The sequence below is a fragment of the Chroicocephalus ridibundus genome, chromosome 5 (genome assembly GCF_963924245.1).
Source record: "Chroicocephalus ridibundus chromosome 5, bChrRid1.1, whole genome shotgun sequence".
In the NCBI taxonomy this organism is placed as follows: Eukaryota; Metazoa; Chordata; class Aves; order Charadriiformes; family Laridae; genus Chroicocephalus; species Chroicocephalus ridibundus.
This window is the reverse complement of record NC_086288.1, coordinates 41263026-41284696: the sequence shown is the minus strand read 5'-3', so window position 1 is coordinate 41284696 and position 21671 is coordinate 41263026. Positions and strand designations below refer to the sequence as shown.

The 21671-nt window shown below is 36.3% G+C and overlaps 1 protein-coding gene across 6 annotated transcripts in view; it reads right to left on the bottom strand.

Annotated features, from left to right (window-relative positions):
- Positions 1–21430, bottom strand: part of PALLD (palladin, cytoskeletal associated protein) — a 200260-nt gene extending 178830 nt beyond the window's left edge. For 3 of the 6 annotated variants that reach the window (XM_063335037.1, XM_063335040.1, XM_063335041.1), the window contains exons 1-2: positions 21264–21429; positions 17241–18284 (exon numbers count right to left, since the gene is read on the bottom strand). In XM_063335037.1, coding sequence (XP_063191107.1) covers positions 17241–18283 — 1043 coding nt within the window. In that variant the 5' untranslated portion in view covers position 18284; positions 21264–21429. Of the gene's footprint in view, positions 1–17240; positions 18285–18415; positions 18461–21263 lie in introns of all 6 variants that reach the window. The other 3 variants (XM_063335038.1, XM_063335042.1, XM_063335039.1) reach the window with 3 other exon arrangements.
- Between the last annotated feature and the right edge of the window lie 241 nt (positions 21431–21671).

Here is a 21671-nt window from a genome sequence, read left to right as displayed (position 1 = left end):
AAAGAGTGTTTGTACTGTTCCATAAGTTTAAATGAGCAAACAAGAAAATAGATCCAAGAACAAGAAATATAATATGGAAGGCAGAAATAAAATGGTAAGTATGAAGCTATTCCCTGTGCACTGTTCACCAAACATTTCATGTATTAAGAACTTCAAATTGAGGGCAAACGTGTTCTACTTGTGGTAAGACAAGAAAAATCAGCATTACTCTATGGAAGTGGAGTACAGTCTAATTTAGATGCAACTAAATGTTGCAACTAACTGCTCAGCTGAGGCAGTTAAAAAAAAAAAAAAAAAAAAAGAAAAAGACTGCAAGAGGCTAAAGAGGAGGTACAACTAGTCAAAACTCCTAACTGTGTTCTAGTGGAAGAATAACCATCTTGGTAAATTACCTGGCAACACACTGAGGAACTTCCCTAGTCTAACTGACACTCCAGCAGCTCAGTTTCCATAGCCTGCTTTGATCTCCAAGTTGTTTTTGAAAACCAGACCGAATCGGAGGAAAAAAACACTTTATAATTAGATTCTGATGTTATGCATTACTGTGACTATCTTATACCGTGAAAGAGAAAACTTTGCGAATACCTAAAGGACAAAGCAGGGAGAGATGAAGACTCTTGGTAGACAGATGTAAAGGGTTATGAAGCCGCTTGATTTCTCAAAGAGATACTTGCCCTTTTGTGAAATGAAATTGCTGTTTCTTGAAATACAGGTTTTAAGAAAAGCGAAAAGGGGATAGCAGTGTTAATTGTTCTTACACACACACAAACAAAAAAGGTATCACTTGATTTTTTTACATAAATTACTAAAGTCGATTTCTAAAGCAGAATTCCCCATTAGTAATATAAACAAAAAGTATACAATAAAAAACTAGGACTAATCTGTCCTCTTGTATGTGGTAGTCGTCATATCTTCCCTACAATGTTCTACCTGTAGTTTAATTAGTAGAAATACATAAAGTACATTTCTGTTAAAAGAAAATATGTAAGCGTGTGGTTGGCACAAAAGGCAGTCAGATTGTGGTATTTTCTAAACCTGCTCCTGGGAAGCTCTGCACCTCAGTTTCATCACTTGTGAGCAGGAGATAAGAACAAGATTTTTGTTTACAACAGTGGGATTCCTTAAAGAAATGTCAAAACCAGATTGAACTAGCAAAAAAAAAATTCCAGTAAGGGCGGTGCCTAAGGCTTCTCTAGCATTCCTAAGTAGTCGCTGTTTCTTCAGTTCTTTCATTTCACCCATAAATAGCGTGTTTGTATGTCCAGTTTTCTTGTGCTGCCAATTCACAGAATGCCTTAGGCATATATGGGAAGATCCATGCACAGGGTCGGTGGTTCCTCATGTCTCCCACTGTCAGACATTTGCATTCCAAGAATCTTTATTAGGTGTGCTAAGAGAGCCTTTCTAAGGAATCAAAAGTTGCTTATTTCACCCCTGACATTCCTTATCTAAGGAAGCTATCGCAGTACTCTTCATAGGAAAACACAGATAAAATGCCCAAAGTGCAGCTTCAGTGTTGCCAGCTACCATTATGCAAATTTCAGTAAATATTAAAAGCAGACATTTCACTTTGAATTGCGGTAAGTTAGATACATTATTCTCATCTACATACCTTAGAAATAGCCCTGCATTTCTTAAGGCACCAAAAGGCAACCAGGCTATTTCCAGAATAATGTTTTTTGCTTCCAGCTTGTCTCTCAAACACTCTTGCTGGCTGCAAGAGCAATCTTAATAGAACACCACATAAACTGGGTGTAAATAGAACTTAAATTTAAGCGAGGACTTCTGTATCTAGACTACTATGCTTTTGTTTGCCCCATGCTTCTTTTAAGTGTATAAACCCTATTACAACACTGAGTCAGGTTTCAGGTTGTAATAATCCCTGCTGCAAATTTTAAGATTATATCTTTAAAAAAAAAAAAAAAGAAAAAAGGAAAATGTTTAGGTCAACTGAGATTACTGCAACTGCTAGTATCATTGCTGGTACAGAGTAAGGGGAATTGGCAAGGCGTTGTACAAACCAAAGTCAAGAACAGATGTGCCAGGCAACGTGTTTCATTTCAAAAATAAACTTCACTGAAGTTCATGGGAGATTCATGCCACGTACTACAAAAATTTTCTGAACATGGACCTTTCCTGAAAAACAGAGTTGAATTTTGTTTTCACAAAGATTAAAATTATCTTCTTCTCACTTGAAAATGGAGAGACAGTAGTCTAGACTGAATAACTGGCTCTAGGAGAAAAATTAACATTTTACATTAAAAGAACTTCAGTTCTTCTATTAAGATATTCAAGAAAAAGAGAGGAATCAAAGAATACAAAGAAGCTTTTCAGCAAGCGTGCTTTTTGTAGATCGTTTCCCACTTCTTAGTGTGTTATACTCTGGGATTTTGGATATTCATTCTATAACTTAAATATTAATCCACTGTTAGACAATACTCATTTTACATCAACAATATAAAAATACATGACTAGAAATAATATGCCCCATCAACCTAACTTTGACACTCCCTTTTCCACAAAAAGGCAAGGAATAGATACTTTTCCAAAGGTTACCAGAAATACCAAATTAGAGCTTTTCACGAAATTAAGTAAAGGAGAGGGAGGAACCAAAAGACTGCAGAACAATATTCTCCTGGCTATTCCCTTTGCTCTATCACGTGCAGAGCATTGAGTTGTCTCAGCCACACATTTGTACAACAAAAACAGATAGCAAACTGGACTTAAGTAGCAAATTTCCAAGCTCCTGAAGAACTCCATTTGTTGAAGTCAGAATTTTCATTTGCACCCTAAACCCCATAGAATTTTTCTGAATTAAGCATGAAGAACCCCATGCAAATTCTTCCTAAACTGAGAGGTTATTACAATACGGTTCATTTTCCGAAGGGTCTAAAGTTTAAATTTGCATATAATAGACCACAATGCTTTTTCCAGAAGCAGAAAAGTTACAGATAGCATTACATACATTCAGTCTAGAGATGTTTGCTGGGACAGCACCATCCACTTTCATGTCAACATTTAACTCCTTTCCGGTTCCTTTTTAGAAAGCAGTATTTAAGTTATAGGTGAGCAAGTTAATCTTTGAGAATCCCAGAACAGGAGAAAAGTGAACAGTTGTCGTATTATGAATAAATAATAGTGCAGCAAACCAGGATCATCCTTGGGATCAACATGGCCGTAGAGGTACATGCCACATTTTTGTTGCAGTTTGAACTATCTAGACATTACATAATGTAGCAGTCTTAAAATATGTAATATCAAGGAAATATCCACAGCTATAATAGAGCTTGCATACAAATATGTGCAGTGTCTTTTAGTCAGTCAAACTGCACTACACTAAAATCAGCAGAGCAGGCTATATAGTTAATCGAAGCAATAATTAATGAATTCAATCTGTGTTTAAAATGCAAAGTATTGAAATGCAGTCCAACCTTGTGCTGAAGGCTGACATAGTAGAGCAAGCCATCTTTCAAATAGGCAGAAGGCAGAGTAAGAGTCTGCTTTGAATCATGATGACTACATTTAGTTAAAAGCTACCTAAAGGTTACCCATCCAACACCATCCAGCTAGGGGAACTTTAATATTGCATCTTCCTTCTCAATCCAAAGCACATAATTTCTATCCTCAAGTCATATGCCTGAAGAACAGTCCTTCTGAGGACAAAAGTTGTGAAGGAACATAATATAGTGGGCCTGCTATAACTATAACTGCCTTCATTGAAAGCCAGTTCCTGCATCGGTGTATATAGGAATTTTCTGTGGGTTTTATGCCAGTCCTGGGGTCTGGAGTGACTTTGGCTGTAATATCACACTATGTAAGGTCACATGCATCCAATTTTCAGGTTGCCACTTACCTGGATTACAGTAACAGTGGTGTGTGCTCCATGCAACAAGAGATTAAGTTAATCTCATTTAGGTTGTGTTTTAGTTAGTTTTTTTTTTTGTTTTGTTTTGTTTTTTTTTAAAGTGAGGGCTTTAGTCAGTGATAAAGAAGTCCTCTGAGAATAAAGACAGATTCTAGGCTGAAACTCTGAATCACCAGCCTCTGAATTTGCAGTCAGTAGCATGTCCTAGAATTGCAATGCCTGGCATCTGTAACAATTCCCCAGTTAACTGCAAATCACCATCTCCACCTACTTCCTTTATAGGTAAAGTCCCCCAGAATTACCTCTCATGGGTTTTGTGGAAAACAGGCTTTTATAGATTCCTTCTGGCCATATGGCAAGCCTGAGGAAGCTCAGATAGAATGAACTCTCCTGTCCCAACCCTCCCTAATTAAACTTGAAAGCCCTCACCAACGGCAATGCAGAATTGCAGAAAAGGCAGAAAACATACAGTAACATTTACCTTTGTAAGGCTACAAGTGTTTTCCCTTATTCTTCACTGTACGAGACTCACTGTACCAACATCTCAAGCAAACCATACATTGAGAATTAAGCTGTCCATCTCTATTGTCCTAAGGGACAAAGGATTGGAATCTTTAGATCCAGCCAATATTGGTATTAATTAGTAATAAAGACTAATATACAAATGTTCTCTGCAGTATATAGGAAAGACATATTAAAAAAATTAAGTTCAGCATTCTACTTTGGATTATGTTGTACTGCTTCTTAACTGTGATTGAAGCTCTCCCTAAATTAACATCTGCAGAACTCCTTCTGGCAGAAGTGATTCACAAGCATCCTTGGGGAAACTATCCAATACAGAGAGAATAAGTATTTTCCCCTTTGAGTTTTTTCCTTTCCAATTTTGCTTCACTGATTACTGGTTAAGCGTAATCATAGTTTGGGAGACATAAAAATACACATTTAATAAAGAAAGCTGTTAAAGTGTAGAAGCAGAAATTAAGACAATTATTTACCCATTTTTTAAAAATCAGTTTGGAATATTATACCAATCTTCAACCAACTACATTATACTATACATAGTATCAAAATTAGATTTCTCATCTTTGTGCATGAGAGATCTCAAAGAAATTAGGGACATAAATCCCATTCATTGATTATCGCGGAATTTACTTTCTGAGGACTCTTCATGCAGCGACTGTGAGAATTAAATTTTCTATGGATTAGTCATTCAGAATTAAGGCAGATCCTTAAAAAAAAAAAAAAAGGTTCTATTTGCCCACTTTTTATAAATAACTTCAATTCTGCATAAGAACTTTCCTAAGGGATTTTTTTGCCTTTTTTTAAAACACTGATACACTTAGTAACTTTTGTTTATCTACTTGAGGCACATATCAGTTGATCATTGCAGGTTTTAAAAGGGTTTGGTTTACACTGCTTGTACACAGGCTACTTGATAAATAGCTTTGTCAGTTATCTTAATGTAAGTCTTTACAGTTTAAAAAGTAGAAAATTCTGCGTGAAGGAATCTAACTGGAACTAAGACTATGTTTTGCCATGAAGTATTTAACAGAAGCAGTTGATTTTATATATTAAGAATAGGAAAAATGAAATGCCACTTTTATACTTTACGTTGAATTTGTCAATTATCTACATAATTTCATTCCTGTTATTTTCTGAACTAATTGGTTCAGCAAGTATTTACATTCAGAACTAGCAGAGAAACATATTTCCAGGAAGAAGGGAGCTAATCAGAAAAGGTTTTGATGAGCTTTGCATTCTACTAAGTGGAACATCTGATACTGGAATAAGAATTCTAAGCCAGCACACTTTTTAATCAGCCTGTACTGGACAATAACAGAAATTTACTGTCAAACAGTTTAAAATTTATAAAAATTAACTTACATAATTCAAACTATGCATATTGTATTACTTCTTTTTATCCAGAACTATGCTTAAGCTGAAAATAAGTATGTCAATTCACTTATGCATATTCTTTGTTTAAATAATTTGGTTTTTGTTTAGGGAATAAGGTGGAAACTAAGTCAGTTGACACTCAAGCTTTAACTATGGATAATTGTCGTTAAGAGATCCACGTTTCTACTCCATGTCTGGGCTTAAGTATGATATTACAAATAATATCTCTGTTCCCACTCATGGTCTTCACAGTTCAACACAGGCATGTAGAATATCTAGCTGTACAATGAGTTACTGCAAGCAATTCTACCTTAAAAAAATCAAGAACAAAAAACCCCTTTTCTTCCTTCTACATATCACACGATGATTGCTTGTCTTAGACACTGAAAGCATTTATTTACCTGACTGATAACACAATATCTATTTTTGCAATGGTCTCCAACTTGTCAAAGAATATGAATACATGTCTACATACAAAAGAAAGAACAAGAATTTTCTTTATTGATTTTACAGATATTTCAGAGAACGTCTTTGCATTGTAACTGGCCCCGTTTTTGTTAAGTGAATGTTCTTGTTACACTAAACAACACGGAATTTATATTTTTGTTGAACTGGGTTGCACTTTGCTATCTTATTCCCAGGAGGAAACTGTGTGAGTATTGCACTCAGAACCCTTGGAAAAGCTTATTTGAATACAGCTTGTTTTCCTACATGAAGTGTGCTTTGACTCCTAGGTTTTTAGGGTGGGGTGGTTTTTTTTTTCCCTCCGTCTTAAAAGCAGAGCTGTCATAACACACAGGTACACACTAGACCAAAGAGACCCACCTTCTCTTTCAGAATCAAGTATCTGGAAAGCATATACCAGGATAATATGTTCTGACAGCATCTGATGCTGCACCTGGCCCCTAATTATCAGTGTATTAATATTTTAATACTCTGGAAGTTTTTAAGGCCAGGCTGGATGGGCCTCTGAACAACCTGATCTAGTGGGAGATGTCCCTGCCCATGGCAGGGGGGTTGGAACTAGATGATCTTTAAGGTCCCTTCCAACCCTGACAACTCTATGATTCTATGATTTTATCCATTTTACTAATACATCTCTGAGAAAAAAAGACAGTGGAAGAGCAAAATGCTGAGGATGCTAGATTGTGGCCAAATGTTAAACAGTCTTCTATGAAGCTTGTTATCAACTTGCAATTGTGAAGACTAGCCAAAAGGAGCAGGAGGCCCTCAGTTCATACTAGTTCAGTTGAATACATGCCTCAGCTACTCACAAGGCAACACAAGGTGGTCTTTCCATAAGCAATGATTTATTGTTGGGCCATGTGTTATCTCAGTGGCCACATTTTCTATGATATTAAAAGAATTCATAGTTAGCTATGGGTACCTGTTAGCTGTATCATAAACAAGAAATGGATTCTATTTGTCTAACCTTTACCCCTTGGCCACCTGAAAAGCACAACCTTATCAAATAAAAGGAGATAAACAAAAGTTGTTCACATATTATACAAGTTGTTTATAAAGCACTGAAATGCTCAGATAAAGGCACCTCATAAGGGCAAAGTCTTAATTATTTTTATAACGTTAATGCATGCATGGACTGCAAGTATACATTATTAATAAGATGGAACAATTAATCACTTTGATTTGAAGAGGCATGTTAGTGTTAGAGTAAAAGAAACATGTCTTCATAACAGACTTGTTGCAGAAAAATTTTAGCCCTCTACTTGCTTTGACCCACAGGTAGCTGAAAAAACCCCTGGTGTTTTAGCAGTGATTCTACCTGCTAATTACGTCCAACCCCCAAGCATTTTAACTTATTACCCTTTCCCACAGGAAGTCTGACCTGTTCCAGTTCACACTACTCCTAATCTTGAGTTGTGTATTCATCTATACCGAGTAGTATCACACTAACTGTAGCTTATTACTTATGGAAAATAAGGTTCTTGGAGTCCGGTCTATAATAAGCACTTTGAAATGGAGTACTTCAGTACATCAGATAAGGTACTTCTATACAGGCATTTTCCCCTTCTGCAACTTAAAGATATCTTTGTATATACAGGTGAAATTATCTCTTTGAATTATTCCTCTTGAACAGGCTTCTTTCATCATTATTTCCTTTGAACATCTCTCCCACACACCCTAAAAAGTTACCCAGAATCTCCGTTTATTTCTTCCTTCCTTTCTACGAGCCTCACTATTGATCAGAGTGATGGGATTCACTGCAGGGAAGACTTTCAGAGGGTTCACAGAAATAATAGGTCTATTTGCTGCTGGTTTTGCACCACCCACCTCAAAATGTGAGCACAATTATACAAGATATAAAACTAAAGCACTGCTATTTCTTTAACTTTCCTGCTCTCTATCCATCTCTGTGCCCAGGGAAGGAAATACAGATGTTATGGGAAGGACCTACTCTCTTATTTTCATATGTGACAGGGAGTAGGTGGGCAAGGGAATTTCTTTTACTCCTTCCTTTACCTTTGCATGGGCTTAAAGGGCAAGCTCACGGCCTATTAAGTGGACTGTAAACGTAGATCATTTAAGAGAGCCATATCAAACTAACACTTGTTAGAAAGAACTCACTTTCCAGATGGGTTCTAGAACTAATAAAATAAGCTCAATATGCACTGCTGTTTAACAGTGTTTCTTCTATGTTTGGTCTATTATAAGCTTTTAGCTTATACCCTTCTCTACCTCCCTCAAAGTCCTGTCAGCTCCAATTGCATGAACTGAAGTCTAACATTTTCAGTCATCAGCTATGACAGAGAAGTCCTATTTGTTCAATTTCATCATCCAGATCTCTAAAGGTAGCTTTCACATTGTCAAGAAAGCATTTAGAGAGCACATTTCAGACATGACAAAGTTTTTTATTAGGAACGAATTTTTAAAGCATCAGATTTCAAAGTGATAGCTGTATTTACTTAATTTATATTTATAAAGTAACATATTGCATCTTACAAAGATATGTCCTGCTTAAGTAATGTTATTAAACTGCTGTAATTACCCTTAAGAAACTTAAACAATCCCAGATGTGGTATTGCCTTTAGGCAAATGAGCAAACATGTCAAAGAATATGAAGCCTATTTTAAATGGGATTTGGAATAGCACTGCATACCTGTTGAACATTGGTAAGTAATGATGCCAGAATTACTGACTCCAAACACTTCTCTCTATGAAAAGCCTCACCACTCTGTTTCTCTTCAAATTTCAGTACAAATAAAATAGCCCACTCCTAAAACATGAGAGTTCGTTCCCACCTCTGTTCTACTTTGCCTCTAGATTTAATTTTAATTTTCACAGATCGGCACTTTTAAGTAGTCCATGACAAGCAGATTGGTAATGTATTCTGTCACTGTCAGGCTTCTTGGCTGTTGATGCTGTGCACAATACTGGAAAGGCCCAGAGATGGTATATAAGATTTATACAAAGAAATGCTGAAACACTAAGTAAAAGCAGCCTCTTGGAATACTGCCTCTGGCCCCGTTTCAGCACCACTTTTGTTGGAAATCTGTATTTTAAAAGTACTTCAATTAAGCTTAGTTTTTAAACTAAAAATGTTTAACATGGATAAAGTTAGTGTAGTGAAAGAGCTTTCTGAAGACATGTGGTGCCTAGTTATTTTAGAGTTCATCCAAGTTTCATTCAATCCCTATGTAAATAAAAGGCACACGTTCTTTTTATATATTTTTTCATTATGCAGATAGCAACACCATTTTCCTTATTTTAGAAGAGCAATTTTTATTAACTTACTTTTAAGCTTCTCACATTAGGTGTCAAGCATAGAATCAGTTTAAAATGTACTTTGATAGCATTTTCTTCTAATCTCTGAGTCTTTTTATAAATTGTTAATAAGTTATTTATTTATGGACCACTAGCAAGGAACTTTAGATCTGCATTCTTTTACTGAAAGGCAGACAGAGCAGAGCAAAAGAATAAAGAAGTGAACTGAGATACTTTGAAACTTTCAGCAATGTAATCAGAAATACACCAAGACAGAGACATTGGCATTCACAGATAGAGAAAAATAAAGTAACTGTGCTGGAATTGTCTTCCTAATTCCAATTTGAAAGAGCAGTCCTAGTTTCAACATCTATACCATTGTTTTTACAATTGCCTCTTACAACATCCATCTTCATGCACCTAACAGGCTTTATTCTTCCTATTCTCAGGATGGAAAACCAAAAAGAAAGTATGCAATTTTCTAAAACAACCAAAAAAGATCCTTCAGCTTAAACTTTCAGCTAAACTTACAGCTCTGAAGAAAGAGAGCCTGGAGATGCACAGAGCCTGTATAATAAAGATGAGGAAATGCATGCACCATGTAGTCAAAACTATTATACAAGCACAAGAAAGAAATGTAAGAATAACCTCAGTGTCCAGGATCTATAGATCATCCTTGGGGCTTTTACAAAAAACAAACAAGCAAACAGTTCGTGTCCCCTCCAGCCACCCTCCCCACACAACCACACCTGCACATTCTTGATTTTAGGTCTTTGAATATTCATTTTGTAACATCAATGGATTCCTCAGCCTAAATTCTCTAGCAATCTGTTTATTTTATAAGACTTTCATAAATTATCCTGTTACCACAATCTGGACTTTGTAAAGATCATTTCACCTAGGAAAGAGCCTGGCTCTCCATACACCCATTTTAAATACTGTACTCTATGATTTTAGCCAATAAAGCAAGAAAAAAAACCCACCATCCAAACAGAATACTTGGTTATCACATACTACAAGAGTCTTCTAAATGCTGTCCTTAAGAAGCATGATGACAAATAATAAAGAATCTTCTTTCCAATATCCTGTGGTTCTAAGGTAAAAATATTATAAGTATTACTTACGAGTTAAGAAAATTGATGCACTGCTAGCATTTCTCAGATGTTCCACACTATTTTTTAAAGCAGATGGGTACATGATCTGAATGTACCTGAGGCCTTAACTCCATTGTATGTTTTCCCCCGATGCAGAAAATCCTAACAGCGTGGACACTCATTGACACAAAATGAATGGAGAATGGAAAAGAAAATATTTGAAAGATGCACATTGTCTACCTAAAACCTGCAGGCCACAAATTACTACAGGCAGCCGCTGCAATGGCTTAACCATTTGCAGTAGGGTATAAACCCTCCCTTCCCCAATAAATCCCAGTAGTCCAGAGCACTGTTCTAAGACAAACAGAATTAAGAAGCAGTTTCACAAGTCACTGAGGTAACTTTCAACATTACATTCCAGATCTTCTCCAAAGGAAACTAAAACTCCAAGGATGCCTGGAGATGGACAGGTCTTATCTCAAATTAGCAAAAGCAAACAAACAAAAGACATAGGAATGGCATAGCATGGTCCAATAAACCAAGAATATAAAAGGAAATTAATGAGAAGAGAAGAAGGGCTAAAAGAACAACAAGGCCAAGACTGCAAATAGCTATTATTTTGACTTATAAATGAAGAAAAAAAAAGCAAAAGAAAGAAGAAATTATTGATATAAGGTGGAGTAAGAAAAAATATTCTTGTGAAAGGACAATATTGAGGATGTTGACATATTTTCATATCTATAGATGTTATATCTTAATTTGAATGCAAATAAAATACTAAATGACAACTCATTACTGCTAAACAGATTTCTGAAATGAATGTATTACCAGATTAAAATAGCTAACAACATTTTTCTACTTACACTCAGCAGTATTACACATGCTGTTTATACTTTCAGATGATCTTCAATGCTCCATACACAGAAAAACATCCAGATCTACAAAGACAACATTTTTGCCCAAGGAACTCCTTAAGTACAGGAATTTTCCTCCATTCTTAACAAGTACTCTCTCTTTGCGGAAGACTAATAAGAAGACAGATTAGTGGGATTCTACTCTGAAATGATTAGTAGAAGACTACTGTGCATTCCTGTATAAAAGTATGTTTATTAGGCAAATTAGTTTCATAAAGAAAACCAGTCAGACTATGGGGAAAATGTAAGGAAAATGTTTATATTCAGGAGCAATTTAAAAACTTACTCCATAAACTATCTCCCTTAGGAAATAAATATAAAATATTCTGGAAACACTTATTTTTACAAAAGGTTGCATAATAAAAAAGAACTAGTCAAATACATACCTTGTCCTTAACACTACATTTGATGGTTTCTTTGCTTATAATAAGATTCTGCAACTTCGTTTTCCTCAGCCTTATAAGAACGGTAGCAGGCTAAGGCAGCATTCTAGCTGTTGTACAGGTTGAGGACTTTGGATAGTTTAGCTCCAAAAAAAGTTATGAAAAGGGAAGAAAGCCAGTTATAAAGATTATTGGGATCCAGAATAAAATGTGATGCATAGAAAAACAATAACATGCTATAAGGTCAGAAATACTTAAGTAGTTTCTTTTGAAGGCCTTTTGCTCTGCCGTAGATCACTTGGATGAACTCATGGCCACTAGTGCTTTTACTGCCTAAATATCAGCTGTGCTCATTACTAGGCTGGAAAACTTCTTGGGTGCTGGGAAAAATACCAATTTAGTCAGTGCTTTTCTTGTCACCATTAAACTAGTGTTATTTCATCCTGACTTTAGGAACTATGGCTTCTGGTTATTTTCTTCCCAGCTGAGACAAAAAAAAAATGAAAATCCCAATTGTTCTCTACTTTTATCACACCGCACAGAGTTTCAAAAATATTATTTCCAGTGGCTATGTTATTGAAACTGGCTTTTCTGGGAAAAATCAGAACAACTGAAGCCTGTTTTCTGCAGATTTTATTGCTATGTCCAAATATACAGACTGTGGTAATCCTGGCTCATACCCCTATTTGCATCTCCTGTTTCAGCAAGTTTTGCATGTGCTAAGTGGCTTGCTCTTATGCCTCACAGACCAGTTAAGTGTTCAGCCTGTTCTATAGCTCTTCTTTTGGCAATAACATTAATATCCATTCCTACCTCCTACCTATTCATCAGTTTTCACAAAACTTTTAATATCTTTTACACCTTTCCCCCTCCGGGCCAGTTTCTTCAGAAAACACTAGATATTTAAATCTTCCCAATTCTTACACGATTATGCTCCAAAGAACTTTTTTTAAAGGTATTGCAAGTCAGAAAAGCAGTTGTATAAGTACAGTGCTTTAGAAAATTAGATTCATTTTATTAGCAAAATACAAGAGATTGTCAACTAGTATTATATCACTGGTGTTTTGCTATTTTTTTTAAACTATATAAAACTCATATTTACAGAAATATTCCTGAAAGTGGCATAAACAGCAAGCACTCTTCACTTGCTCCGCAATACATCAGTGATTTTAAATGGGCTGATATTTTTCCACTGCAGCATATTAGCTATTTACTGGATATTCAGGATATACCATAAAACTCCCTTTCAGCTCCAAAAGAGGGGGACTGATGTGCATGGGTGATGCTATTTAACTGTTTAGAAGTTCCTAGTAATGTTATTATAGTCTAGAATCCACTACAAAATGTTCTGCATTCTTTCTTACCTTCTACAGGGAAGAACCCCCTCCTTTCCCCAAGATTCAGAGATAGGACTTTGGAGTCTCACCCAAACAGCACGCAAGTATTCGCCGCGTCCTTACGCGGTTAGCACAGTCTCTTCACCACTGAATGAGTCTTGGCTTCTGTTCTACGGGCTCCTCAACAGCTAAAGGTCTCTATACTTCCCCCGTGTGCGGCTCGGCCCTCAGAAGAAATCCAGCCTGCGAGAACCCTGCCCGTGCTGTGTGCGAGAGACCTCTTCAGCCTAGGCAGCGTCATTACAGAAAGGTCACGATGCAAAATTGTATTGACTTCCAAAATTAATAGTTTTTAAGGTACAGCTGCCATATTTTTCCTCTCTTGAAGATCCACAATGAAATGGAGACTAAAGGGAAAATGTATTTTTATTGGAAACTTTGGAAAGGTAATTTTTTCTTAGCAAGTAATATGTTTTCTTTAAGTATATTCACAAATTTGTGTGCTGTTGCCATCCAGAGAATTATTAATATTTATTAAATACAACAAATTTGAGGGTGGGCCATGAAAGTGTAACCAATTGACTGTCAAGGAGCTTTGCAAGAGATTGAGAAGTTGGCACGAAGCATATTTGCTGTGATTCAGCAGTGGTTGTATCTGCAGAATATTAACATAGTACAATTATGGATCTCAAAAAGGGAAGTAACCCAAAAGTTCCAAAATAATCGATATTAATGAGATTGATTAACAGTACACTTGATTTTAAAATCATCTACTATTTTGTCACTTATGTTCACATATGAGAAACACTATGTTTCTCATAACTCATTCTGCTCAGTGATTAAGAGCTGCCTTCTCATTTAATGATTCTGCAAGTGTTAAGATTCAGAAAAGCAGAGTTTACATTAAAGTTTAAAGAACATAATGCTTTTTTTCTAGATTTCTTGTAAACATCTTGATATTAGGAGCCTCTGAAATGAATACAACAATGATGTAAAAGACATAAACAAAAAAACTTCCGTAGCTTGTACATAACCCCCTAGTTCAGTTGATTTTTATGTATAGTTCTGGAGTCATATCACTGAACTAAAGACTGATGTTCTGCCAGATAAAATAAGAGCAAAAAGATACTGAAGTATTACAACAGTGCATCTTTGCTATCAAAACACTGCAACGTCATTGCTGCTGTCAAACTCGCCTAAACTGTCTATGCTGTATTTCATAAAAGAAATCGACAACTTCTAATCAGTTCTGATCAGAACTGTACTTGTACCAATGTCAGGAAATACAGAGTATGCGAGTCTGATGGCATCAGTGAGGCTTATTTGCTGTGTTATCAAAGTAAACTCTTGTTGACCCTAGGCTCTATGTAGCGGGTGTTTAGCAATTCTGTTTTTAGAGATCCTCCATGCCTATGTGCTGCCTATTCTAAGATAATTGTCATCCCAAAAAATACACTTTGAAACTCGGTAGGACTGAAATATATGTTAAAGTGTAATAGACTGATGGTGACAAAAACATTCAAGCCAACAGAAACACTGTTTCGTTCTTGTAAAACAGTATTGCCTACGAACTGACTCTCAGTACCATAATAGTCTTATTAATGACTTGGTAAGTAGCACCCTATAAAAAAAACCCCTTTGTGTCTCTTGCTTTCTTAGCAAGAAACTTTGTAAGAAAGTTTGCTGTTCAAGTAACGTAAGTATGGATGTTATCAAAATTCAAATACCAGAAAAACCTAAGTTCCTTTGAAGCAATATATATCATGGTGACTTCTCACCTGCAAGAGGGGCAGTTTAGATTTTTTTTTCTTCTAGTTGCATTACCTGTGGATATGAGTTGGTAGGGCAAATCTTTCTCTGTGTGCCATCTATTGGCACAGAGATTGGGGAATGGGTGGGATTCACCTCACCTACTATAACAAACTAACAACAAAGTGTTTAGACTGAAGTATTTGCCTTAAGTTCTCGTCAATGTAGCAAACATGTGACTCTTGGTAGACGTGGTTCTCCCCAGTGCCTGCAGATGGAGTCTAAGATGACTTGGTCAGGTTAAATAGCTAACCTACAGATGGGTAAAATTAAGTGAAAAGGTCTTCAGTATTAATTAATAGTAACTATTTTTTTTCCATAAGGGTGGTTCCTCTGTCTGTTGCTACTACTCTGTTTTACAACTCAAAAGTATCAGTACCATTATGTTAGCTGTCATATTCCCTAACGCAACAACAACAACAACAGAATTACTCAAGTTAACAGATTGTGTTGCCCTAGTATCCACATCGGTACCACTGGCAGGCTGCTATATATTGAGAGGGGCAAGGAAGGATCTATGAGAAGAAACGTAAGAAGGAGGATTCACTGCCTGTCACAATTGTGCGACTTCTACAATTCTCCTTTCCTGCTTCATGGAACTCTCAAGGAGAATGAACAACTGGAAGGCTTTTGCACCCATAACTGTGATTCTTGTTCTTTTTTCCCCAGCAGATATTAAAAAAAATAAAATAACAAGCAACTATTAATGACATGACATGGCTGTCATATTGCTTGATGGGCATTACAATTTAGGCATTACAACTGTACTTTCAGTGTAAGCTTCCTGACCTGTTGGCACTATCTCTCCCTGGAGATATTTTCTACAAAGTAACTTTTCACTTTGGAATGAAAGCACATCTTGCCATAACCTGACTTTTCAAAACTGTACATTTTAAAATCTTGTTGACAAAGATCTAAAATCTTCAGACCGACAACTTTGTTTATTCCCTTTTCAAACCTGTACCAAAAGGTACAGATTTTAAAAATATGTGAAAGACTGATTTCAAAGGAGAAGTTCAATTATGGTATGTATGAAGACACAAGTGATGGACAGGAATTTCTAAGCTTGCATAGCCGCAAGGCCTATCCATGTGACTATCCACAAGTAATCAGGGGGAACTTAAGGCAAAATATTAGTAGTTTCAAAGTGTTGAAAGACTTCACAGCAAAAGATATGAGGAAATTTAAAGCACAACAAGTGTTACAGGCAAGTGATTGCTACATTCCTTTAAGGAAATGTTGAGAACTTTAAAAGAATTATGTAGTCTTTGGACGTAACTAAAGAACCTTACAGGAAGTTCTGAATGAGGAACTACAAATTCTATCCTGTCCAAACAGGACTTTTTGGACAAAATTTTCCTTTGAGGATATCAATTATGCTCAGTTGACTTTAAATCAAAATAGGTTGTGAGGAACTATTAAACTAGAGGTATAATCTACCTCTGTGTGTGTTAAGCAATCATATTAGCATTAAGGCTCACACCTGTACAGTGGCAAACACTGTCTGTGCAGTGCTGGTTGACCTTAATTTCTATTAGCTTTTGAAGGAAAGGAAGACAGCAGAAATTATTATGAGTCATTCAGCCCTCACTGATACTGTGAATGTAGTTTTTCTAACTGTTATGAACACATGATAATAAATGACCTAAACCAAACAAACTTACACAGAAGTTACTTTTATGTTTTGTCATTGAACAAAAGCAAATGCACGTAAATGTCACTACAAAGTACCAAAAGAAGTTTTGAAATGGGGACCATCTTAATGTCTTCTGGAAATGTCTTACACATGAGGATATTTGATAGATTTAAGTTATCTCACAGTATAGACCCCAAATCCCATTGGTGTGGGGCTTGGGGACATTCTAATTAATTGACGGTAAAAACTGTATCAACTGCCTGATACATGCTCTTCAGGGGCAAATTGTGAACTCGTTCACCTAGATTAATGAGGTAACAGTCACACAAAATGAGATTAGAGCCAGTTCTATTCCTAATTTTGCCATGTTGAACTTCATTTCCCAAGCAGAAAACAATGAAACACTCTAAGAGAACCAAAGAGGTCAGAATCTGTTATTCCATGTGCTTACTAACCACTGCATGATCCACTGCTCTTATGTGACTACCTCTAAGTGGGTCCAACGTGATACCTGTCCTTAGGTATCTTCCACAATCAGAAGATGAAGATATCCAATGACTTAGTTAAAAAGGCAGGCGCTTACCTGACATCAGGGACTGGGTTGCCAGCAACTCTGCATTCCAGCAATACTTTGTTTCCTTCAGCAACTTCCTGGCTCCGGAGCTTCTGAGTGAATTGAGGTGGTGAAGGTTCATTCTCTTCCATGTTGATGAAGGGGTGGCAAAGGACCATTTCGCTCTGAGTGATGCTTTCCCTTTCAGAAAAGTGTTCATTCAGATGAACTCCAGATAATTTTGTCTCAGGCTCAGGCTCTTGATGTGGCCTGTCAAACTCCTGGTTCACTGAGGTACTTACAGCTGGTTGTTTCTTTTTAGGAGACAGGTATCCACTGTCTGGAGAAGAGGAGTCCCCATCAGGACTTCGACCTCTTGTCTTTGCTGCCTGTCTAAATATAGATGACAATTCCTCTATGAATGTGGCAGCTTTGTCACACAGCTTGTTCCTGAAAGGAACTTCTCCTTGGGATGCCGATTCGGAATTTGGGCTTGTCTTGGGCATATCTGGGCCATCTTTTTCTGAATGTCTCAGGCTTCTAACAAAGCTGGGACTAGCAGTTAGCAAAGGTGAGGTGCTTGCCTGCCTCCTGGAAACTGTGACAAAACTACTTGCTGTTTGAGGTGCAGTGGATTGCTCTTTCTGATTCCCTGGGAGAACATGACTTGCAGCAGATGAAGTCAGACTGCTTGCTTGAGGCCTCTGTAAAGCATCTTGCTCATGCAGTTTGGTATCTCTGAAAGAAAGATTTTCTGAAGTGCTAGAAAGAGCGGTGTTGAAATAATGAGTAAAGTCTGGTGATGCATTCTGATCCTCCTTCATGGAATTAGCAATGGCTTCCTGAGCTATGTCAAGGCTCTTACATATCTCCTCCTGGGTAAGGAAGGCAGAAAGTTCATTTGAAAATTCCCCGTTCTGTATGTCCGGTAGGGAATCATAGAAAAATTCATGGTTGGATGAAGCTTCTGACATATTTTCAGGATGTCCCTTACTGGTGCCTCTCTCTGCACAGTAAGCATCCTTCAGCATTAAAGAAAGAGGCAATGCCTGGCCACAGCTTCTGTCTTGCATCCTGGAAGACAAAAATACAATTCCTTAACAAAAAAACTTGTCAATAAAAAAACCCCTATTATATCGTGCTTCTCATAAGCTAGACATAAAACTGGGAGTAACGCAGAACCCAACAGTGCATGAAATACTTACCGTAAAACTTGGTTTCTGTTAGAGTGCTCCAGGGCTGCAAATTGTCTAGGTGGAAATTAGAGCAGTTAGGAGTCACTTTTCTCATGCGTCTTCCTTCAGAACTATGAAGCCATCGTTTGTCTGTACATTGCCCAGCACAAGTTCAATTCCACTGGAGCAATATGAGTGATTCTTTATTTCACATCTGATTTTTCATTTCACAACAATGCTATTACACCTCACTTATTACGATTTTAGGCTTATGATGATTTGGGGAATATATTTACTTTTCTCTTTCCCATAACACTGCCTTCCAGACACCAAACCATCAAATACCAAGAGGAAAACATTGTTTTAGTTGAAACCATTATGATACTCTACACAAGGATGTTTGGATTAGAAAATCCCGTTATCCTTTCTGTTTAACGCTGATAATGTATTTAATATTATTTCACTTCTTGTGTTAATGTTTTTAACTTTTTACTGTTCAATACAATTTAGTAGCACTTTTTTCAACACAGGTAAGTGGAATATCGAACTACCACATGCTAAAATTAAAACACTAAAGAAACAGATTTCCCAACCTATGTATCATGCTGTATCATGTAAGCATATAATGCATATTCTGTACCAGTTTAACAAAGTACAGAAGCATCTCTACATCTCCAGTTTTCCCACATGATTTTAGAATGAGGATGAGTGTTCTCTGCCTCTGTAAAGCCAGTAAGAAACAAGACATCAGAGAAACCGCTCTTTTCCCAAGGGAATGTTCTGCCTGAGATTCTCCTTGAAATTTTATCTTTCCTGCTGGTCACTAGATTGTGGGCGATCTGATCTTAAAAGTAATTGCTGCTTCTGAAAATCATTTAATTAAGTTGAATGTCAGTGGTTTCAATTGCACTTGAAAATTATCTTCTGATAATTTCTATGAGATTAATTCTGCACAAGATTTTAAAAAATATTCTATTTTCTCTTAATGGTCCAGAGTATTTGTTCACTGATAGACAGGTGGCTTGACAGTCATGAGATGCACTCGGATGTATTTTACATCAGCTTGTGCAAGCTCCAGTTACCTTTTGTCACTTCACCAGGGCTTACCCGGTATGCAGTCATTAACTGACTGATAGATTATTGGAATTCTTGGCCTGGCACATGCATCTCTTGATATGCCTGCTGTCTTGCCAATAGATTACAACTAAACACATAAAAGAGAAGTGTAAGGGAACCAAAGCATTTTAGGATTTGATATATGTTTTTATAGAATACAGTCATAGGCTTATTCTTTGCTGGGATTACATTATTCTGTCCTTCCTTTTATCTGTGTTTACAGGGCAACAAATTTAGCAACCATGCCAATCTCTTGTCAACAAGATCTAAAAACGTACATACAGTATAACTGATTACCACATAGCAGGGTTAAAGAATGAACCTGAGAAGCCAAGCAAACAGTTGGTCTAGAGGCTCAGCTGTTAAGGCATAAACTGGATGAATGCAAGGAAGCCAAGGGTTAAACCTGGAGAGTTTCTGCCTCCTTAATTTTAGTTATTTTTTAAACCTTTGTATTCAAATGAACAAAGGTGTTAGTTTACTATTTCGATAACTTGAAAATATCTGTGCTTCAAATGATATCATTATTTAAATCTGATTCCTACTGATTCCTAGCTTGCTCGTGTCTCAAAGTGATACATTACATACTCAGATAAACTTCTCTGACTTCTAACACCAACCTGCTCTGGTGTTTCAATGGGTTATGGGTCAGAGGACAATTTCACCTATTGCTAGACATCCAACAGGATGATTTAAATGAATGCATTATGAATTAGCATATCTCCTCCTAATACTGTTTTATTATTAGAAAAACATAATGGCTACATATGTCATGATTTTCAAAGCCCAGTGTCTAAATGTAGGTAAATCAATCTGTAGCAGAGTATTTAGATAAAGTCGATGAATTTAAACATATGCTGGTTATTGGCAATTTCTAACGCTGATAAGCCTTCTTGGGAGAAAGGCCTGGTGCCTAAAAATGGATTTATATGTCTAGCTTTAGACAGCTGAATGGAAGCTTCCAGTATAAAGACTTTTTTTTCAGCCACACTGTAATGTGTTTTTTCAGCCACACAAACACACTATTCTTTTAGAGCAACTCGTAATCACAGTGAACTGAAGTATTGCTAACCCTATCAAGTACGACATAAGATCATAATTAAAAATTTCAAACGCTATTTCTAGCTTGTCCAAGTAAGACTACAATGTATTTATAACAGTTTTCATCATCGTTACTCATTAGGTAACCTGCAAAGCCATATACTATATCATTTAAAGACACAAACATAAAATACAATGTTACGTGCAGATCATTATTTAGCTACACTTCCACCATTACTACTTATAAACTATTTATGGGGTCCTATTTGCTATATATTTAAAAATTACTCACACGTAAACACACATTTTAATATCATGCTGTTTAAATATTTATTCAGAAAATAATATAGATGCTCTAAAGAATAATATGGTAAATAGTAAATTCAAAATGTACTAGATTACAGTAATCTCGGAATAATTAATCAAATTAAGGTATTCAAGAGATCAATAATGAAATATGAATAACCCCAGAAAATCAAAGGGCTCATTTCAAGAAAATATAAGCATCTTGAATTTGTGGAACCTGTCCAATGAAAAATTATTACTTAAAAAATATGACCCAAAGCCAATCTGTTCAAAGGAATAATATTAAGGAATAAATGTATCTACTAAGATTTTTTTAAAACAAAAAACACACATATTTTTCCTCGGAATTTTGAAATCCTGCAAAATTACCCCCAAAAGTACAATAATTAAATTTAGCAGAAAATATAAAACAGACCTTACAGTTAATAGGCCAATATGAAGAGTCTCAAGTATAATTAATAGCGGGTAAAGTTGCTTTTTTTCCTTCTTTATCTAAGTAGGCTTAACGTTGCTCCGGCTATTCACTAAAGATTGCTTGGTCCTCAGTAAGCATTGAGAAGACTGTGGCCTGTGTGTTACATCTGTCCTCCGTGACTATGTAATTCTTACCCCACTCGTCTATATTTGGTAACTGAACTCATGTTTCAGCAGACTGCCGCTATCTGGAATTCCAGTAGAAGCAACGTTAGGCCTGGAGGTGGCACAAAGTTCTGTGCACTTACTACTCACTCAGAAATTCAGAGAACTGAATCATTTAAATGAGCATTTTTTGTTGTATTTAACACAGTATTTAGGCTGTTTTTAAATATTATTCTGGAATTTT